Source organism: Ambystoma mexicanum, chromosome 6p (assembly GCF_040938575.1).
Source record: "Ambystoma mexicanum isolate Mex_15411 chromosome 6p, UKY_AmexF1_1, whole genome shotgun sequence".
NCBI classification, from domain to species: domain Eukaryota; kingdom Metazoa; phylum Chordata; class Amphibia; order Caudata; family Ambystomatidae; genus Ambystoma; species Ambystoma mexicanum.
In genome coordinates this window covers 1,193,859,557-1,193,879,002 of record NC_090935.1, presented here as the reverse complement: position 1 = coordinate 1,193,879,002, position 19,446 = coordinate 1,193,859,557, and the positions used below count along the sequence as shown (strand labels likewise).

Below are 19,446 nucleotides of genomic sequence, written 5' to 3'. Positions count from 1 at the left end.
TCCTGCACAAGGGCTAGAAAACCATCCCATTTCTCCCCTTCGGGAATATGCTCAGCTGCCAAAGATGCACAATTCCACAGAGCGCGAGTGAATCTTGCCAAGGCACAAACGGAGTTGGCTGGCTTCAAAGCCATACCCCCTGATGAAAATACCTTCTTCGCCCACCCATCAAAGCGCTTATCGTCCCTATCAGGAGGGATGTTAGGGCATGCAGCCTCCTTTACGTGGGCTGTAGCCGCCTGCACCACCAAACTCTCCGGAGTAGGGTGCGTCGACAATTAGCACGGGTCACCACTGGCTGGACGGTATTTTTTCGGAAGCGACTTATTCACTGCCAGGAGACTCTCCGGAGCAGTCCAAGCCTCCGCCACCCTTCTTTGCAAAGCCATATGAAATGGCAACACTGGGTCAGTGGGGGACCTTGGTCCAGGATATCTGTCAGATCATGCCAAAGAAAATCAACAGGTGGAGCAGACCACCCCAAGTACTCAGTCACCCTCGACATGTGGCGCTTTCTATATGAGGATTCGGCATGCGTACCAGGCTCAGGCCTGCCAAACTCCACCTCCGGAGAGGTATCAAGACCACTGGCGTCATGCAAGGACTGACGGAGCTCTTCCATCTGACTGCAACCAGACAAGAGGTCATCAGGGACATCAGGAGGCACAACCATCTCTTCATCAGACCCTTCTTCCAACTCTGAAAAATATTATTCAAAGGTTGGAAAAAAAACCAATCTGGGTGGAGGAATAGAGAAGAGCTCAAAAACAGGCCTCACGGTCTTACCGAGGGACTTCCTCAGAGTTTCTACAGTCCTCCGGGGCACCTCTGGCAAATCCTCCACAAATGGCGTCTAGGGCGCTGATGAAATCGACGTCGACCAAGGCGCCGAGGATTTTGTCAACTGCTTCGAGGCCGGAGTTCCGAGAGTGTACTTCAATGGCCTTGGCGCCGACGTCTTCTTCGAAGCCGGAGCCTCGAGAGAGTCCCTCGACGGACATGGCACCGATGGCATCAACGCCTTCTTGGAAGGCTTCACAGGTGCCGCCGGTCTCGATGGTGTCGACGACCAGGACCTGGATCTGGCACGTCTATGGCGATCAACCTAGTCCGATCGGGACCTAGACGGCTCCCGATGATCGCGCCGACCGCCTGAGCCCGAAGGTGTGCGAGTGGTGGCCCTAGCCCGTTCATTGCCGGCTTCTCTCGAAGGAACGGACGGAACAGTGCCTTACGATTCGAAAATCGCCATCACTTGCTGGCAGAATGCCTCCCATTCGGCCGGCAACGAATACTTGGTAGGACAAGTCAACCGCCTTCTGGCGGAGTCCTGCAACGAGGACGGGGAAGGCGACTGATGCCGGCGCTTCCTTGAATGCCTATAAGAGGCACAGGAATGGCGGGAACCACTCCGAGACCCCCTGGACTTATGCCGAAGCGGAGAGTCACCCCTCGAATCGTCAGTCAAAAGCCCAGCGGATTTCAACTTATGGGGCTTAGACACCCTACCTAATGTTCATTTCTTCTTCTGTTCCCGCAAGGCCTTCGATGTCAGGGACTGGCATTCATCACAGTCGTCGGTGGCGTGGCTTTCGCCGAGGCACCAGAGGCAGACGTCAGGCGGGTCCGTGATGGACATTCTCGAACTGCAGTCCCGACATTTTTTAAAGCCCAACTTCGGGGTAGAAGAAGACGAAGACATAGTTCTCGAAGTAGAAGAACCGAGATTCCGAGCAAACACGTTTGTGGAAAAAACGAACTGAGTCTACGGGCGCCGTGCATCCTATATAAACATCCGGTGACGTCGACACTCGAGGGACAACGTATCGACGCAGGACGCCTACCCCGAAAAAATTTCCGAAGCAGCACAGCTGTGGTCATTACCTGTCATAGATGTGGAATACGTCGGAGGATACAATCCCCTCGAAATGTACATCTTTGCAAGGGTGCCCAATTTTTAGTTTTTTTTAGAACTCTAGGGAGCACCCATCTCAGTCGACAGAAACCTTCTATGGTAGGGCCTCAGGATAGAAGGCATACACTCAGCTAGATTATGAAGAGGGTTCAGTCTGTGCAACTGTAGCGAGCTACCTTAGTTTTAGGATATTATTTTGTGTGTTTGTTAGACTATTTGTTTGCTGCATGTGGAGCTTGAGACATTGCGACTGACCAATGTCAGAAATATCATGTAGAAGAAAAAAAAAAAAATCACAGAGACTCCACTTTTGCGCTCCAAATATAGATTGTATTCAAGAGAAAAGTTTTCAGAATTACTTCATTCCTTTTTATTAATGTAATTTTTTTCTTTTTGTTTGCAAATTCTTGAAAATCATAAATTCATTTTCTTTCTCATTTGTTGCTCAAAAAATAGGAAAAGATACATAGGCTTTGTTTGCGTACACTTCTGTTGCTGTTATTGGAACTAGCACCTTCTACACGTGTTTCCCCATACTTTGTTTTGCATGGTTCTTCAGGAGGGAATTGCTTATGTGTATAAAAACACTGTTTGTAATGCCAATTCTGCAATAAAAATAAGAAAAAGGGAACAAGAGAAATAACCTTAATGTTAGTTTGCCCTTATTACACCTTATGCCAAATGCGGTTATTTAAGTACATTTTTAATATCACTTACTTGTGCTATGCTTCCTTCTGTGTTTGTGCTCCTTAAGTTCCTTTCTTTGATGTCTGCATAGCCAGGTTTCACTGGTTTAACAGTGTACCATAGGGTCTCTATAAAGTAACAAGACCGTTTTCAATAGAAGACAGACCTTTTCAAAATGACATCTTTCTGTTTAGCTAAAATAAACCATGCTTAAATATCTGCATGGTAAAGTGTTACTCGACTAACTGTGTACCACAGGGTCTCTGTAAGGTAACTGGACCGTTTTCAAGAATTACAGTCATTTTAGATATTTCATCTTCCTGTTGTTAAACTAAAGTAATCAAAGCATTGGCATTGCGAGGCTTTCCTGAATTGTGCTTGTTTAGTCTTTGGTTTTGGCTCGATTTTAGAGAGATGCATCGGATTCGATTGTCCGATGCATTTCCCAAAATGGCCGCTCTAAATGGTGCGTCTGGAGCGTCGCGACGCAACGTGATGATGTCACGACGCTCCAGACGCAACGCGAGTGTCCCGGTTCCCATTTTGGATCGGGTAAAGTGCTAATCCATCCCATATCAGAGAATTCTCTAAGTGTGAATTGTTTGCAAGTTTTTTTGAGACGTTGGGCTACATTTCACCCCGCACTGTCTCCTAACTTTTTGACATTTTTAATTTAGAAAATTATAGAGATCATGATGCTGAGTGATTAACCATACTTATACTGAGTGATGATGCATGCTAATTTACAGTTTGCATACCAGATCATTGTTTTGTTATCAATAGCCAATTAAACATTCAGTTTCATAAATTCAAAGAGAGCTCTATATTACACATTTGGTCTAAATAAAATGGCCCATTTCTGTATTGAAATTTAGTCCTTGATTACAGCAGTCTAGGATACAAATCCATTTGGCTTCATGTTGCCGGAGTTTTCTCTCCCTGTTGCCTCCTTTTTGGCCAATATTTACCTGTTCTATGCCAAAAAATCTTATCCCATTTATGTCTTCTGCTGGGTGTTCAAGTGCAAAGTGTTTTCCAAGTGGATACCTTATGTCTCTATTTCTGATGGTACGGAAATGTTCTGAGATTCAAATCTTTAGAGGCCTTACTGTGCTGCCAATGTAGATCTTTGAGCATATGCATTTGACAGCATATAGTATATAGTTCATATTGCAATTCATAAAGTCCATAATTGTGTGCATTTTACCATTGGGTAAACTGATTTCTTTTTTGCTGTTTTCTGCAAATTTACAGTAATTGCATTGTCCACACTTGAAAAATCCTTTGAGTTTATCTTGTAACCATAGTTGGGTTTTGCCTTTGGACGATGCACCTTGTATGAAGTGTGAAGGGCATAAGATTTGTTTTAAATTTCTGGCTTTCCGATAGGTGATGAGGGGGTAAGCTTCAACATATTTCTGTGTCTGTGTCCAATGTAAGTATATTCCAGTGTTTATATATTATCTTCCTCAAGATCTTATTGTCCGTACTATACGTAGTTACAAATCTCATTTTGCTTTCTTGTTTCTCGGTTTGTCAATTTTTTTATTTGTTCTGCAAGAGGTCTTTTCGGTTACGTTGTTTGACTTTGGCTCGTTTCAATTGATTTTTGTTGTATCCTCTTTTTAGAAATTTAAGAGTTGCTGTCTCCATATGCTTGTGCATTTCTTTTTCTTGGGTACAGTTGCATTTTATTCTGATGAATTCTCCATATGGTATATACTTCATTGTGTGTGGTCGGTGATTACTGAGGGCATGAAGAATACTGTTTCCTGCAGTAGGTTTTGTGTAGAGTGTTGTTTGGATTTTGTTGTTTTCGATGTAGAGTTCCAGATCAAGGAAATGGATCTGGTTGGTGCTTTCTTCCATTGTGAGATTTAAATTATAATTATTATTGTTAGGATATTTGTGATAGTCTAGCAAGGTTTCTTGATTTCCATTCCATATTACCAAAATATCGTCAATGTACCTGCCCCAAAATACAATGTTGTTGTCTTCAGTAAATGCCTTGGGCAGCCAAGCATGCTTGAGTTCGAAGCTGCCCATGTACAGGTTCGCATAGGGGGGTGCGAATTTTGCTCCCATGGCGGTGCCCTGGCATTGCTTATAAATTATGTTATTGAACATGAATATGTTGTTGTGTAGAACGAAGTTCAGCAATTCAAGTATCATGTTGTTCTGTTCCAGATATGAGATAGATCTTGCTTTTAGAAAGTATTCCGTTGTCTCCATGCCTTTCATGTTTAATATACTGGTGTATAAAGCCGTTACATCAAATGTTACTAGTCTGTAGTTGTCTTCCCAATTGATGTGTTCCAACTGTTGTATAATGTGTTTTGTGTCTTGTACATACGATGCTAGATTTGCTGCCAGAGGTTGTAGAAAGCAGTCAATGTATGCCGAGATGGGTTCTGTAACTGCTCCAATGCCATTAATTATCGGTCTGCTGGAAGGTATTGTGGCGTAGCTTTTATGTATTTTAGGTAGGAAGTAGATTGTGGCAAGTACTGGGTGTTTACACTTCAAAATGTCTAGTTCTTCTTCTGAGAGAAGGCCATTCTCATACCAGTCAGTACTCATCTGATTCCATTCTGCCTTTATTGCTAGAAAAGGGTTATCTTTAAGTTTTGTATAACACGTTGAGTCATTCAGATGTTTTTCTGCCATTTTTATGTAGTCTTGCATATTCAAAAGAACTATTTTGCCTCCTTTATCGGCCTCTTTTATTGTTATGTTGTCGTTTTTGCTGAGATCCAAAATTGCAATTCTTTCTTTTTTGGTGAGGTTACAGTATTTCCTTCTGTCTTGTTGGTTCTGAATGTAGACTTTCCTTAGATCTTTTTCCACTGCAAGCGTAAATATATCTACTACATTCTCCATAGTGGTATGTGGAGTGAAGGAAGATCTTGGTTTAAGTTGTGATGATGCGGTTTGTCCTGTGTCAATATCAAGGTCTGTAAGAAATGATTCTATAGTGTGACTTTCTTCAGTGTCCCCAATGTTGAGTAAACTTACTGTGTGTTCTGTATCTTGTATCGTGAGTTCCGATATTGGGTCTTTCGGTGTTCGTTCTTTTTTGCCTTTTTGACAAGTTGCAAAGTATTTTTTTTAATTTAAGTAATCTGCTGAATTTGTGAAGATCCACATTTGTTTGAAAGAAGTCCAGTCTATTAGTTGGACTGAAGGACAACCCTTTATTAAGTGCTGAGTTCAGTTCCTCTGAAATTCTCATATCTGAAAGATTGAGAACTAAGTTTTCTTCTGGTTTGAGTTTTTGGATCGTGTCCACATTCCTTTTGGGTTGTCTTGTATTTGTTCTGTTCTTGCCCCTCCTGCCCCTCTTTGTTGGCCACCATTTGTGTCTCTGAATTGTTTTTGTTGGTTTCTGAGTTGCTGTGTGCTCTGGTAAGGGGATAGGCCCTTGCTTGCCTGCGTTTTTGGTATTCCTTTAAGAAAAGAGTATGGAGTATTATCTTCTGATGTGCATTCCTCTGCTGTGGGTGCTGTTGGTTTTTCACTTTCACTATCCGGCTCTGATGATTCTGAGGTGGTTTCCGGAGGCTGTTTACACCCAGCAGAAGACATAAATGGGATAAGATTTTTTGGCATAGAACAGGTAAATATTGGCCAAAGAGGAGGCAACAGGGAGAGAAAACTCTGGCAACATGAAGCCAAATGGATTTGTATCCTAGACTGCTGTAATCACGGACTAAATTTCGATACAGAAATGGGCCATTTTATTTAGACCAAATGTGTAATATAAGCTCTCTTTGAATTTATGAAACTGAATGTGCCTATTGATACACAAAACAATGATCTGGTATGCAAACTGTAAATTAGCATGCATCATCACTCAGTATAAGTATGGTTAATCACTCAGCATCATGATCTTTATAATTTTCTAAATTAAAAATGTCAAAAAGTGAGGAGACAGTTCGGGGTGAAATATAGCCCAACGTCTCAAAAAAAATTGCAAACAATTCACACTTAGAGAATTCTCTGATATGGGATGGATTAGCACTTTTCCCGATCCAAAATGGCGACCGGGACACTCGCGTTGCGTCTGGAGCGTCGTGACATCATCACGTTGCGACGCTCCAGAAGCACCATTTAGAGCGGCCACTTGGGAAATGCATCGGACAATCGAATCCGATGCATCTCTCTAAAATCGAGCCAAAACCGAGGACTAAACAAGCACAATTCAGGTAAGCCTCACAATGCCAATGCTTTGATTACTTTAGTTTAACAACAGGAAGATGAAATATCTACAATGACTGTAATTCTTGAAAACGGTCCAGTTACCTTACAGAGACCCTGTGGTACACTGTTAGTCCGGTAACACTTTACCATGCAGATATTTGAGCATGGTTTATTTTAGCTAAACAACAGAAAGATGCAATTTTGAAAAGGTCTGTCATCTATTGAAAACAGTCTTGTTAGTTACTTTATAAAGACCCTATGGTACACTGTTAAACCAGTGAGACCAGGCTATGCAGACATCAAAGAAAGGAACTTAAGGAGCACAAACACATAAGGAAGCATAGCACAAGTAAGTGATATTAAAATTGTACTTCAATAACAGCATTTGGCATAAGGTGTAATAAGGGCAAACTAACATTAAGGTAATTTCTCTTGTACCCTTTTTCTTATTTTTATTGCAGAATTGGCATTAAAAACAGTGTTTTTATACACATAAGCAATTCCCTCCTGAAGAACCATGCAAAACAAAGTATGGGGAAACGCGTGTAGAGGGTGCTAGTTCCAATAACAGCAACAGAAGTGTACGCAAACAAAGCCTATGTATCTTTTCCTATTTTCTGAGCAACAAATGAGAAAGAAAATGAATTTATGATTTTCAAGAATTTGCAAACAAAAAGAAAAAAATTGCATTAATAAAAAGGAATGAAGTAATTCTGAAATCTTTTCTCTTGAATACAATCTATATTTGGAGCGCAAAAGTGGAGCCTCTGTGATTTTTTCTTCTACATGATACACTCAGCTAGGATTGGCCTGATAAAGGCAGTGCATACGAGTACCAGTTAAGGGAACGAACATGGACCCTTATTGGGGAACTCTTGGATGGTTTCAAGATTGAAAAGGAAGTGAGACAGGGGTCTGACCATTATATAACTCTAGAACATCTGCCTGGCTGAAGACACTGCTAAGGCAGGGCCACATTCGAAACTTGCAAAAAGTATTGGGCTCTACATTCAGTACCACCAGCTCTGCAGTAGCTTTTGTAGTAGTACAGAACCTATGGATTGCCTGGAAAATAAGACGACATAGGAACTGAAAGAAAACAGAGGACTAAGACACTGAGGGATCGGGAGAGGGAGGCATGGGGGGTTGGGTATTATGCTGCTCTTAAGTATAATGATAGATTCTAACTGTTTATTGATTTGCTTGTAACAGCACTCGTTGCGATTCAATACATTTTTTTGACTTTGGTTGTGTTTTCCGGGTTTCATTAAATCTACAATAGTTGAAAATGTAAGACCTTCAAATAAACTAGATGGGTCTTGATTCGAACATTCTACCTACTTCATGAGGGGCTGCCTGACAACCCTGATTTTGTGATATATTGTATTTAAAGGATAAAATGTCTAACTTTTAAACGCTCTCTGCACTCGACACTTTCATGGTGGAGTACAAACCGCATCGAGAGCAAAAACACCTGTAAACACTTCTAGGTATGTTTTTACTGGACATGTGACCTGTGTATATTTGAGTGGGGGCACGGAGTAAAACACATGATCCCTCCACCTCCATCTTCTCCACCTGACGAATAAGAGTATCTCCATCCGAATGTGGGGTTTTCGATTCAAGTTGCGATACTATGGGCAGTCTATGGAATTTGCCTGCAAAAGCAGTTATGTGAATGTCTCCCGCCATGCACGGACATGGCAGGAGACATTTGCAATATATTTTGTTTATGGTGTAATTGTAACAAAGAAACCTGGATCCTGTCCGATTTCCGTTACATTTACTATGAATGATGAAAACGTATCTAAATCGCATTGAGGGAGCTATGAGAATGAAAGGGTACTCGCATGACCACCACCCCGTTCCCCCATTGGGAAGTCTGGGGAACTTCCAGAATGAACAGATAAAAACTTGGAGACAACACTAGGAAGGGAAGTTTGACTTCCGGTGCACAGGGCAGACCAAATCCAACCCTGACAGTTTAAAGAAACAATGAATTCCCCTCACTAAGTATTGTTCAATCCATCTGAAATTAAAATTCCATGTTTATAAAAAAAATAAAAAAACAATACACAAAGGTTTGAAGCAGCCATAACTGACTGATTAAAATGGAGGGCACTGACCCTTTGTTTTTTTAATTGCGTTTCAGTTCAAAAGAACTTTTAACAAAGAGTAAACATACACAAAACAGATAAAAATAGAAAGTCAAAACAATTCACACAATTATTCAATAAGATATCTAAAACATAATACCTGCATTTAAATTTGTCACCAATATAAATACTATACATTAAAACAGAAAATCATTGTCTTCTTTACATGCACTAATTGTAGAATAAAACAGACCAATATACATCACTCCTGCATGTAGCTAAATCTCATTCAGTTCATTTTCTATGAAAAGAGTGACAATCATAAGAGACAATATAGCTCAATCAACCCCTGCTCAGAGGGAAGACAGACTTATAAATCTGCTTATAATTTCACATTTTCTTCGAACTGCCTAAGACGAAAATTTGCCACCTTCCAAATCTGAGTTGTTGCAATTATTAGATTCCTATTCCATCCTGCTAAACATCTCAGCCAGAACCTTTCACTGGCAATCTAGGTAAGATCATATTCATATTTTACTAGGTATTTTTCAAAATACTTCTCATTAATGGGACTCATATTCTTGCAGCAGTTGAGCCCATGTCTTATAGTTTCTTTCTCTTTTTCATTACCACACAATATGTACATTCTCCTTTCCTCCGGGGTTTTTAGCCAGGCCCCCCATACACCAAGAACATCGAGTAGATTTAACCTCATGTCCAGGAACATTTTCCGATTAACCTTTGAGGGCATAAGCTTTAGATAGAACTTAGGTTTTTTGTACAGGAAAGGAATTTTTGCAAATGATCCTAATGAGCCAAATTCCACAACCCTATTGTTGCTGTATGCCCAATCCCACTTTTCCAATGAATCTTTCAAGGACTTCAACACTGCCCCCTCTCCGTATTCCCATTTTGGGACAAAAGCAATTCTCTCAAAAATATCCTGGATTTTTTTCTGGAAATTATTCAAGGGCCCCATATTTCCTCCCTTAAGCCCTTCATGTACTATGTACAGTTATGAACCTTGCTGTGCATACCTTATTTTGATATAGATCTTTGCTCTGTTATGGTCAATTTGGGTAGATGGAGAAATCAGCCCCAGTTCTAACCGAATGGCCTGGATAGGTGTATAATTAGACAGACCTAATATTCTCCTCCATATCACACCTTCCGTCACCAATCAGAAAAAGATGATTCCAAGGCATACAGGAACATTGCCATCAACTTTTGCTTATATATATAAATAATTCCCAATAGGCTAAAACCTGCTGTTTTCTTAGAAAAACTTACAACTGCTGCTAAAGTTGCCATTATCTTAGTTTGTTTATTCTTTTGAACTAGTGGATTCATTTTCTTCCTTTCGCCACATATTTCCTTAGTGTTCCTGTGGGTCATGAATGAGATTCGGAATCAGCCTTCATCACCTCAACAACAAACGCCATTGCCTTACATGCTACACGGAGAACATGAGACCACCATCTGTTTGTGAAACTCATTTACAGTATTTCAGTGAAACTCACTTACAGGATTTCAGTCTTAAAAATGCCTATTTGCATTATCTGGTGTTTGAAATTAATTGCAAGTCGCGTTTCAGTACAAATGTGAACTTACAAACACGTACCATTGAAAAACAGAGAAATCTGACATCACAAAGTGTTCAGTCTTGATTTGCTTGGGAGTTCAATTTTTGGAATTACATTTTAAGCATTATTCACTTGCATGCTGCTTTAGCTGTTTCAACATTTCAACTAGGGAATCTTTTCTCACCGTTTAACAAAGGATTTTTTTTAGGCGTACACAGCGGCTCTGACTGCTTCACCAAACGAGTCATGCTCTATGCAAAACCCCATTCAGGGCACAAGTTCAAAGCATTGCTAAGTAGACGCATACAAATATACATGAAAAATAGAAGTGGTTTCCTTTAAGAATCCCAGCAGCCGGAAGGTGTAATGGAGTTCACACTAAGTTGGTCATCGGAGTAAAACCCGTCAAGACAGACGTATTAAGATAGCAGGTCTCCTAGTTACCGGGTATGCTTCCGCTCACTTACCTTTTGCCAGCAGCAGTTCTACGATGTCCTGATAACCCTTCCATGCGGCTGCATGCAAAGCGGTGTCACCTAATTTGTTCTGAGGTATAAGAAAACACAAGGCACCTTTTTAAGAATGGAAATACCCAATAGTTCATTTCTATGGCTTATTAATTCAGCAAGAAAAAAATATATTGCATAAGGCCCTTACCTGTTGGTTCAGTTCTATGTTTATCTGCCCAAGCAAGACTTCAACTACATCTAAATTAAAGTGAGACAAAACAAAGTTTTAAAGGCACGTCTAGTTACACAAGCAAAAACATAACTGCAAATGTATAAAACTGCTAAACTTGCAGACAAATACTTTTAAATCATAAGTGTATACACACTTTCTAGGCCCCTTGAACACGTTGGAAAACACCCTTGAACACGTTGGAAAACACACACAGTAATGCTGGTGAGCATTTAGTCTGAAATCCAAGCATTAAGCAGGGGCTACCAGCACCGGCACTTATTTCTGAGCCCCAGCATTCATTGTCGGAGACTTGATTTTAAGCAGCTCACTGATATTCATGAACCAGATGACCACAGCAGAAAGGGAAGCGCTATGCCATTTTCATGGATAACAATGTATCATAAGGCGACCATGCTGGCCATGTCCTCAGAGTGCTCCAGTCAGCCTGCACGACATTGGTGCAGCTCTGCTAATGTAATAACTAGGAGCACTGTGTTGAGTGCCAACCTATACAAGACAATATTGCTGCAGTGTTTGACGAACAAGTTTGCCAGTTCCATTATTATTTTGGGCCTCATCATGAGTTTGGCCTTAGCCCTTAAATGTGTTGGTAACGCTATTATTGCTGCATTTAAGGGTTGGTACAATCAGGTTTTACCTCCAGCCTTTTGCTTGCGATAAAAATGTACCCTTACCGCCTGTTTCCGGTGCCATTACCGCCGGCGGTAATAGCGCCCCAAACCCAATTGGATACAATCGGGAATGGGAATTTACAGCTGTACCGCTACTCGCGATCCGGCGCTAATAGCACCGGACCGAGTAGCAGTAATGCTATTTGCGCTGGCGGTATCCCAGTGGTATTACTGCCGGGATACAGCCAGACTCCAGATGAGGCCATTTGTCTGCATCTGTCCATCAATTTACTGTGTGAAGAAAACATGTTTCCTGTATATTCTGTGGTTAGATGGTCAAAATGTCAAACTTGGCATCTATAGAATCAGAGCAAAACATGAACGATGATGTGTTTAAAGAACCATATTTTATATTGTTGTCTATGTTATGTTTATTTCCATCTGTAAATGAAGTATGTGCCACAGTCGTCAGTGCATCCATCACTGATGAGCCCGTGGGAGGTCCACCTGCAACCCCAAATATGTTAACACTGTGGGGCTTTTTTTTCTCCCCCTCTCTCCGCCTCCCTCTCTCCTCCTCTCCCCACCTCAGTTTTTAAGAGTAAAACCAGGTGACAACACCTTTACCTTTCACTTTTATGCACCTTTTGGAAAGGTGTTTATTAATGGATTCCTATGGAATGCGGCTACTCATGAGGAGGTGCAAATGCGAAGCGGATTCCATAAGATTCCTTTAGTTTTATGCCTGCATGCATATCTCATGCAGCTGTGAAGCCTGGTGCCCTTCCAAGATAGAGGCAGAAAGCAAAGCGGAGGTGCTAACTCTGCTTTGCGCCCCTCCCAAGCGTTGGCAGGCCACTCAATTCAGCTGCAGCGCAAAATGGAAGCATAAAGGCAATAAATCAGGTTTTCACACGCTCTGTGCAAAATGACATGCTAATAATGATTAATTGGGTACTATGACAACATTACGCACACAGTTCTCAGCCTTCCAGGTGCAATATCTATGTGGTAAAGTGCGATGAGAAGCTACATAATGCATTAGATATGGGAGAGGGGTGGGCCCTAGGATTTGAACAGTCCCGCATTTTGGGGGTGGGCCCTAGAATTTGAACACTCCCGCACTTTGCTCCGAGTTATGGTCATCAGATTGAATGCTGCAAGGTACAGGTGGTTGGGAGTGGTGCCCGCACCTCCTTGGTAGAGTAAAAGTGACGGTTCCTGGCTACCTCTCACTTGGTATATTGAAAAATCCACTGACCACTGCAAAGACTAAACGTCGCTGCTTGAATAAATAACACTAAACGCTACAATGCTGTACGGATAGTCATCCTTTTTCAATTTTTCAAGTGCGAGTTAGCCAGGAACCGTCTCTTTTGCACGTCATAAGATGGTTGGGGTCAACAAGTTCGGCCTTGGAGCCAGAGCAACTCCATATTTACAATATACTGGCATAGTTGTCAACATGATCCATTCCAATCTGTAAACGCTTATCCAGTCCTGTTTTTTTCTTTGCATTCTGGGACTTGTAGTCAGAGTTTTATAATCGGAAAAGTGAACTACAAGTCCCAGAATTCAGTGCTGGATCAGCACCTATATAATGGAATGGATCATGTTAGCAACTATGTACTGGCCGTGAGCACTAATGTGAACCAGGTGTGTTGCTAGGTCTGGAAAAGGTCCAGGGCTAAACTAATGTCGGGAGAGTCGGGACTCGGGCGTGGCTTGCCTTTTTCGGTTGTACCCCCCCCCCCCGAGCTTCTATACGGGGCAACAGCCAAAAGATCTGGGGCTGTAGCCATCTTAGCAAACTGAAGGGCAGAGGCTAGCCATTTCAATATCCTGAGCGAGGTTGCCCGATTCTGCAATTTTCAAACTATCAGAGCTGCTGCGGTTTATGTTGTGCAAATGGATACTGACTGTGCCAACAGCGACAAAACGTGGTGGCATAAGAAAAGGAAATGACTCTGGAAAGGGTGGAGATGGTGTTACCCACAGGGAGGAAAATTCATCCTGGAGCCGCCAGTAACAGATAAAGGGTGACCTACAGTGCCTGATGTGTTCAGCTCCTCGGACCAGGAAAGAATTCCAGATTTAAAAGAAATTAAAGTCTAGTATTCTTTCAAAGAAACAACTGCACTCGCTACACTCCTGCGGTAGGTCATTATTTTCTGCTTCCTTATGAGGTATATGTTTTGCCCGCACTGATTCTTGGAGGGCTATAGCTGGGGGCGGAGGAGGAGGGATCACATTTTTTGGGGGACTGTGGCAATACAAATTATATGTGCCTTTTTCGAAGGTATTGTACGTTTTGATTGTATCTAAACGGTCGCACATACAAAAAGGTCTAAAAATGCTACCACCAAAAGGTCCGAACACCAAAAGGTCGAACCTTTGATGGTAGCATTGCAGGCAAGTTAAAAAAAAATTAAAAAAAAAAAAGACTGCGGGGGTTGCGGGGTTGTCCCCCGCTCTCTATTCTTCACAGAATACTGAGCGAGGGTGGTGGGGGAACCCCTGCAGCCCCCGTAAAAGAAAAAAAAAAAGAAAGAAAAGGACCCTGCAGCACAGGTTTCTGATCACAGAAGTGAAAGGGAACTGGCGCCACAGGGACTCAGCATGAAAAAAAGGGTAAGTGGGGTTTGTTTATGTTGGGGGTGTGGGTATGTATGTGTGTTCGCATGAGAAAGGTGCAAACATTTGGTGGTTTGCACCTTTCGCATGCGAACTTTCCGGCCGTGGGCAAATCAGCCGCCGTCGGATCACGTAGATCCTTTTTCAAAGGACTGTACTAAAGGAGGATAGGGACTAAAGGCATATTTACCATTCAATTCACAGAGAAGACGGATCCCATAAGCAACAGCCATTACACAAATAGACCAAGAAACTTGTTAAATGAGAGATTGGCTAATATATGCAACATAGTGAGAACCACCATGTGGGGTGGCCGGGAAGGGGCGGAAACCACCATCCCGCCGGAGCCTTGTAGGCCCGAGTGCAAAGGCGGCCCTCCGAGGACTCTGGATTGTTGGCAGCCTTGCCCACCCCATATAGCAGTAGTTCTCACTATTAGCAATCCAGGGCTCTTTTTTTTTCTTCTTTTTTTTAAGGGGAAGGGGAATTGGAGCTTCGACTTTAATGCGTACACCCAATTTCCCTGGAAAAAGAAAATCAAGATGGCCATGATGGCAACAGAAAAGAGACATAGGGCATTATGTCCCTTTTCTGTTGCCATGGCGGTCATTGGAAAAGACATGAGAGTCTGAGCAGTAGGTAAATGGATTGGAGCATAGGCTTCAGAGTGGGTGGCACGGTGTGGATTCTGGGCGGTGAACAGGAGGGGGGGCAAGGGGGCTGTGTGTGAGTGGCGGACACCCAGGGGAGGCACATAGCTGGCCGCAAGCAAGGCAGAAGTCACTGATGGATTTCGTCTGCTTTACAGGTCACATGATTGACTGGCGGTTCTCCTCTGGAAGCTAATAAGTAATAATATCACTTTTAATGTAGCACATAATGCACGATTAATCCTGCTTTGGAGTGCTGTAACAGTAGGTAATATAACCCACCTTCATTTTGCTTAATTTATTGACCTCAGATAGATGTTGGGCAGAGTCAGCCCTGCCTGCATTTACACCTGGGGCGCTGCAGGTTGCAGAACGATCCTCTCGGTAAACCCCATTTATAGCATTCAGATATTGTGTCTACAGCCAAGTAGTTTTGTCAGCCGATAAAAGCTAAAAAGGATAAACGGGACAAAGTCGTTAGCTTGGTTCTTCCACATTACCTCGATGTCCACCATGACACGCCCAGTACAAAGCGGTGCTTCCAGCTTTGTCCAAACCATTGACACCAACTCGGTTTTCCAAGCATTCTCTCAACCAGCTTAGGTTTCCTGCAACACAATAAAATAAAGCCCTGAACAAAAATGAAAGTGGTTCACAAACCACCACAGAAACCGCCTTAGCTTTTTGTGGGGAAGGGCAAAATTACATGCCTATGAAACAAACTAGGTTTTCGTGAACCGTGTCCAATGTTGCCGGTGGGTGGCAGGGCGATTGCTAGCAAACATTTACAAATATGAAAAGGATGCATTTATGACGAGCACTTGTATGAATGTTCACATAGAAGGCATAACCTTCCATAGGTCCATCTTTTGTGCCCATTGGGCATTTGTGCCTGGTCTAAGGAAGTGTGCTTGAGGGCGTGGAGGTCCGGGGAATTTGGCTAGCACATATGAAGTGTTTCTACAAAGTTTGCAAATTCATGAATTTTGCAACATTGCGTGTTTTCAACATTTTCGATTTATGTTTATATTCAAATATTAAATACATTTTCAAATATGTAGTCTGGTGTAGTGAAGCAGAATATCAGGACGTCTTGGACTTAACAAAATGTAATGGATTCATTCCACGTTTAATAAATGAATTTTGACAGATCCCATGTGGTGAATTTTCTGGTTGTTCGAAGAGAAGATTCGACAACAAACACGGACTACAGCTAGTGTCTTCATGACACAGTAGCTTACTATAAACATTGAGTATGGGCTACATGAAGACCCACAAATTGAAGGAAGACCTGTGTCTTCGACCTGTGGGAGAAACAAAGAGTGCTCACAAAAGAGGCTCTATGCACATTGCTGAGGCAAAGGAATGTTCTGCTGTTGTTTCCTATTGAGGCCTATACCTCAATGGGACGGCACCCGTCCCCCAGCTTAGCTAAACAAGGTTTCACTCTGCCTGGTCGGTAACATTTCAATCCACCTGTCGTCTACCAATGACGTTTCATTACTGATCTAGTCTTCAACTAGCCAAGAGTGCATTTAGTGGGGCCGGTGGGCAGAAAGCCGTTTTGCTACAATGCCCCTGGCAAGGGTGCCTCTCTGCATTGTTAAAATTGGGTTCATAGTATCAGCCAGCTGTGAGGAATCTGGGAAATGCGTCCCTTCTTCCCAGAGGGGAGCCACCCCCTTTGTGGCTATGGAGGTGAACTCGCTAAGCAAAACCTTCCTCAGTGGTTTGGGAAAGCAGGACCTTACTGGGAGTGACTCCCCCGGCCCCCAGGGCACAGGGAATACCATTCCCATGTGGCACTCCCTATAAAGGAAAGAATATCTGCATACATGGGAATTCAATAAGATGTTATTTCCTTTAATCATGAGACTCAAAACAATCTTGATGACAGGTACAAAAGTTTGGCTCAAGGCAATGCTGGTTACCATGAGGACGTGACAGCTGATTCTGCCCCCTCTTGGTCACGGAATACAGATAAGTAGGCAGTCCTGTAGATAAGAGATCCGCAGAGGAGAGCCTCTGATATTCGCACGTCAGGCAGAGGTATGTCTATGCTTCTCAGCGGAACCAGCCGTTACGGAGAGCAGCATTGGTGAAGGAGACACACGTCGCCGAGCAGACTATGAATAGCAATATCACAGCAACACCAGGGTCGAGGAAACTTGGCTCCAGCTGGAGGCACGACCACGCCGAGGACTTGGTTGGCAGGGAGCCAAAGTAACATCAAGCCCAGCCTGCGACAGAGGAAAGACTGCTTTGTCCACAACAGTGAAGCAAACAGCAAGGAAGGAAATGCCAGGGGAACATCCCAGAGAATGCTGGAGAGTGGTAGAAAGCAAGAAGTCGAGCAAGTGGAAACCAGATCACCGGAGTGAGCCCCTGGTCAGAGAAGGTACAAAGGGTGCTCACGGTGAAGTGGGAAATCAAAACCAGAGGGAGCAAGGGAAGTCACATGCTCACAGGCCCCAAGGAACATTTTCTTAAAGAGAACAATGGTAAACGGGCAGAAGGCCCAGTGACGATGATCAATCAAACAGACTATAGACTTTACGACAAACCAAGAGAAGTGCATCTAATGGGGGTTTATCAACAACCCTGGGAGATAAATAAGAGTTTGAGATTGGGGGAACCAGTGGAACTTGAAGAATGCAGAGAGATACAAATAGAACAAGTTGATAGTGGAAAGGGATTAAAAAGCTACCCCTTCGCCTAAACCAAATCAAAACTTAATATTTTCTGGAACTTGAGACTTTGTGGGTTTTTGGAGAAACCTACCTTTTTCGTTGTGAACTCTTTTTGGGACAAAACTATAGTTCGGACAGTCGAGAAGAAAGATCACACTGACCGAGGAGCGGTCAAGAATAGACAAACTTTAGAAGCAGGTCATACTGCTTGATTTAAGTTGCGTTTCCTTTAGTGGCAGGGTCAGGTAGAAGATAGGTTTGGATGGAAGACTTTATTTATTATTTCGACAAGCACATGACCTTAATATAGTTTCGTAGACAGGGATTCTGCCTTTAGCAATAGGGATAGAAAGGCATTTCTTTCATTTTGAAATGTCTAAATCTCCTTAAACATAATATCTTCTGGTACAAGTTCTTCTTCTGGTCCGCCACATAGCCAAGAGAGTTTGTCATGAACTCCCAGTCTGAGAAACACACTTGAATCACTTGAATCACCAGTGACTAAGTGATGCATTCATATTTTAGCCCAATTTAGTAGCCGACCCTCATAGGTGCTACTGATCATACTTCGAATGTAGCTACAGTCCACCAATTGAAACAGGCATTTTAGCATCTTCGAGGGATGCACATTTAGATGTGGCTACAAGCAGCCCCTCTGCTGCGGCTGATGCATCCATACCCTACACTTTGCGTAGCAGACTCTCTCCAGTACATTGATCATCTTCAAGCTGCATCAATCTCGATATAGAGTTAGACTACACATCAATGTAGAGTGCAATGTAGCAAAGCCAGGTCATGAGCGAAAGACTTGCAGATAAACAGTCAAGAGACCGTCCACTGGAACAGCTTGTAAGCCTTATTCTTCTATTTCTGCTTCTGAGAGGTGTTACCCAATGACTGTTCCTTCCTGGATTTAAAGGCTTCAGTGGCCCACTGGTTCTACCAACAAACTAATTTTGTACACACCAATAGGAGACTGTGAAGGGGACAGATTTAAATTGACCTTTCAGGCATTCATTATGCTGCTGCAGCCCCTAATATAGGTAATCCCCACCAAAATGTAATTCAATAATTTCACTTTTAAATGATCCAGGTGAGGGCATACTCACCAAACCAGTCCTCTGCCACCATAATGATCATCAGGCACTCATCATGCTTCCTTAATGATGTTCATTTGGAAAAAGAATGCCACCTGATGTTACAGGCAAACAGAAGTGAGCTGGAAGAGGATTAGCTTTCGCTCACCAATGCTCTTGTGCTTTTAATATAATCAGGTGATGTATGCTACACGGAGAGGCAATAGGCAGAACAGATAAGCACATGGGCAGAGGAGAGTTAAGTGTTCATTGCGAACGTTCGGCAAAGACATACTCCACAGGACCTCAGATTTTACCAGAACATCCTGGAGAGGATGTGCGAGGGTAGGGGTGAAACTACTTTCTTCATTGTTTGGCCACAAGTGGTCCCATTGACATTAATGGTTTCCCTGTTTATCTATTGGTTGGACCCCATCATCCATTTTCCAAGTAGAGTTTAGGTGTTTATCATAGTATTTTGTGGGCAGATGTTCATAAGGGATACAGGCTTTCACTTAAAGCTATGTTTGGTCTACTCAGCAGCGCTCCTGTTTACAGTGAAGCACTGTTGGACAGCGAAGGCTGAGTTTTACTGTTCTTTT

General features: G+C 42.6%; 1 protein-coding gene across 1 annotated transcript in view; it reads right to left on the bottom strand.

Moving 5' to 3' along the window:
- OSTF1 (osteoclast stimulating factor 1) overlaps positions 1–19,446 on the bottom strand; it is a 175,236-nt gene that overhangs the window by 24,421 nt on the left and 131,369 nt on the right. The window contains exons 6-8 of the mRNA XM_069625839.1: positions 15,579–15,686; positions 11,139–11,188; positions 10,949–11,027 (exon numbers count right to left, since the gene is read on the bottom strand). Of these exons, the coding sequence (XP_069481940.1) occupies positions 10,949–11,027; positions 11,139–11,188; positions 15,579–15,686 (237 nt within the window). The remainder of the gene's footprint in view (positions 1–10,948; positions 11,028–11,138; positions 11,189–15,578; positions 15,687–19,446) is intronic.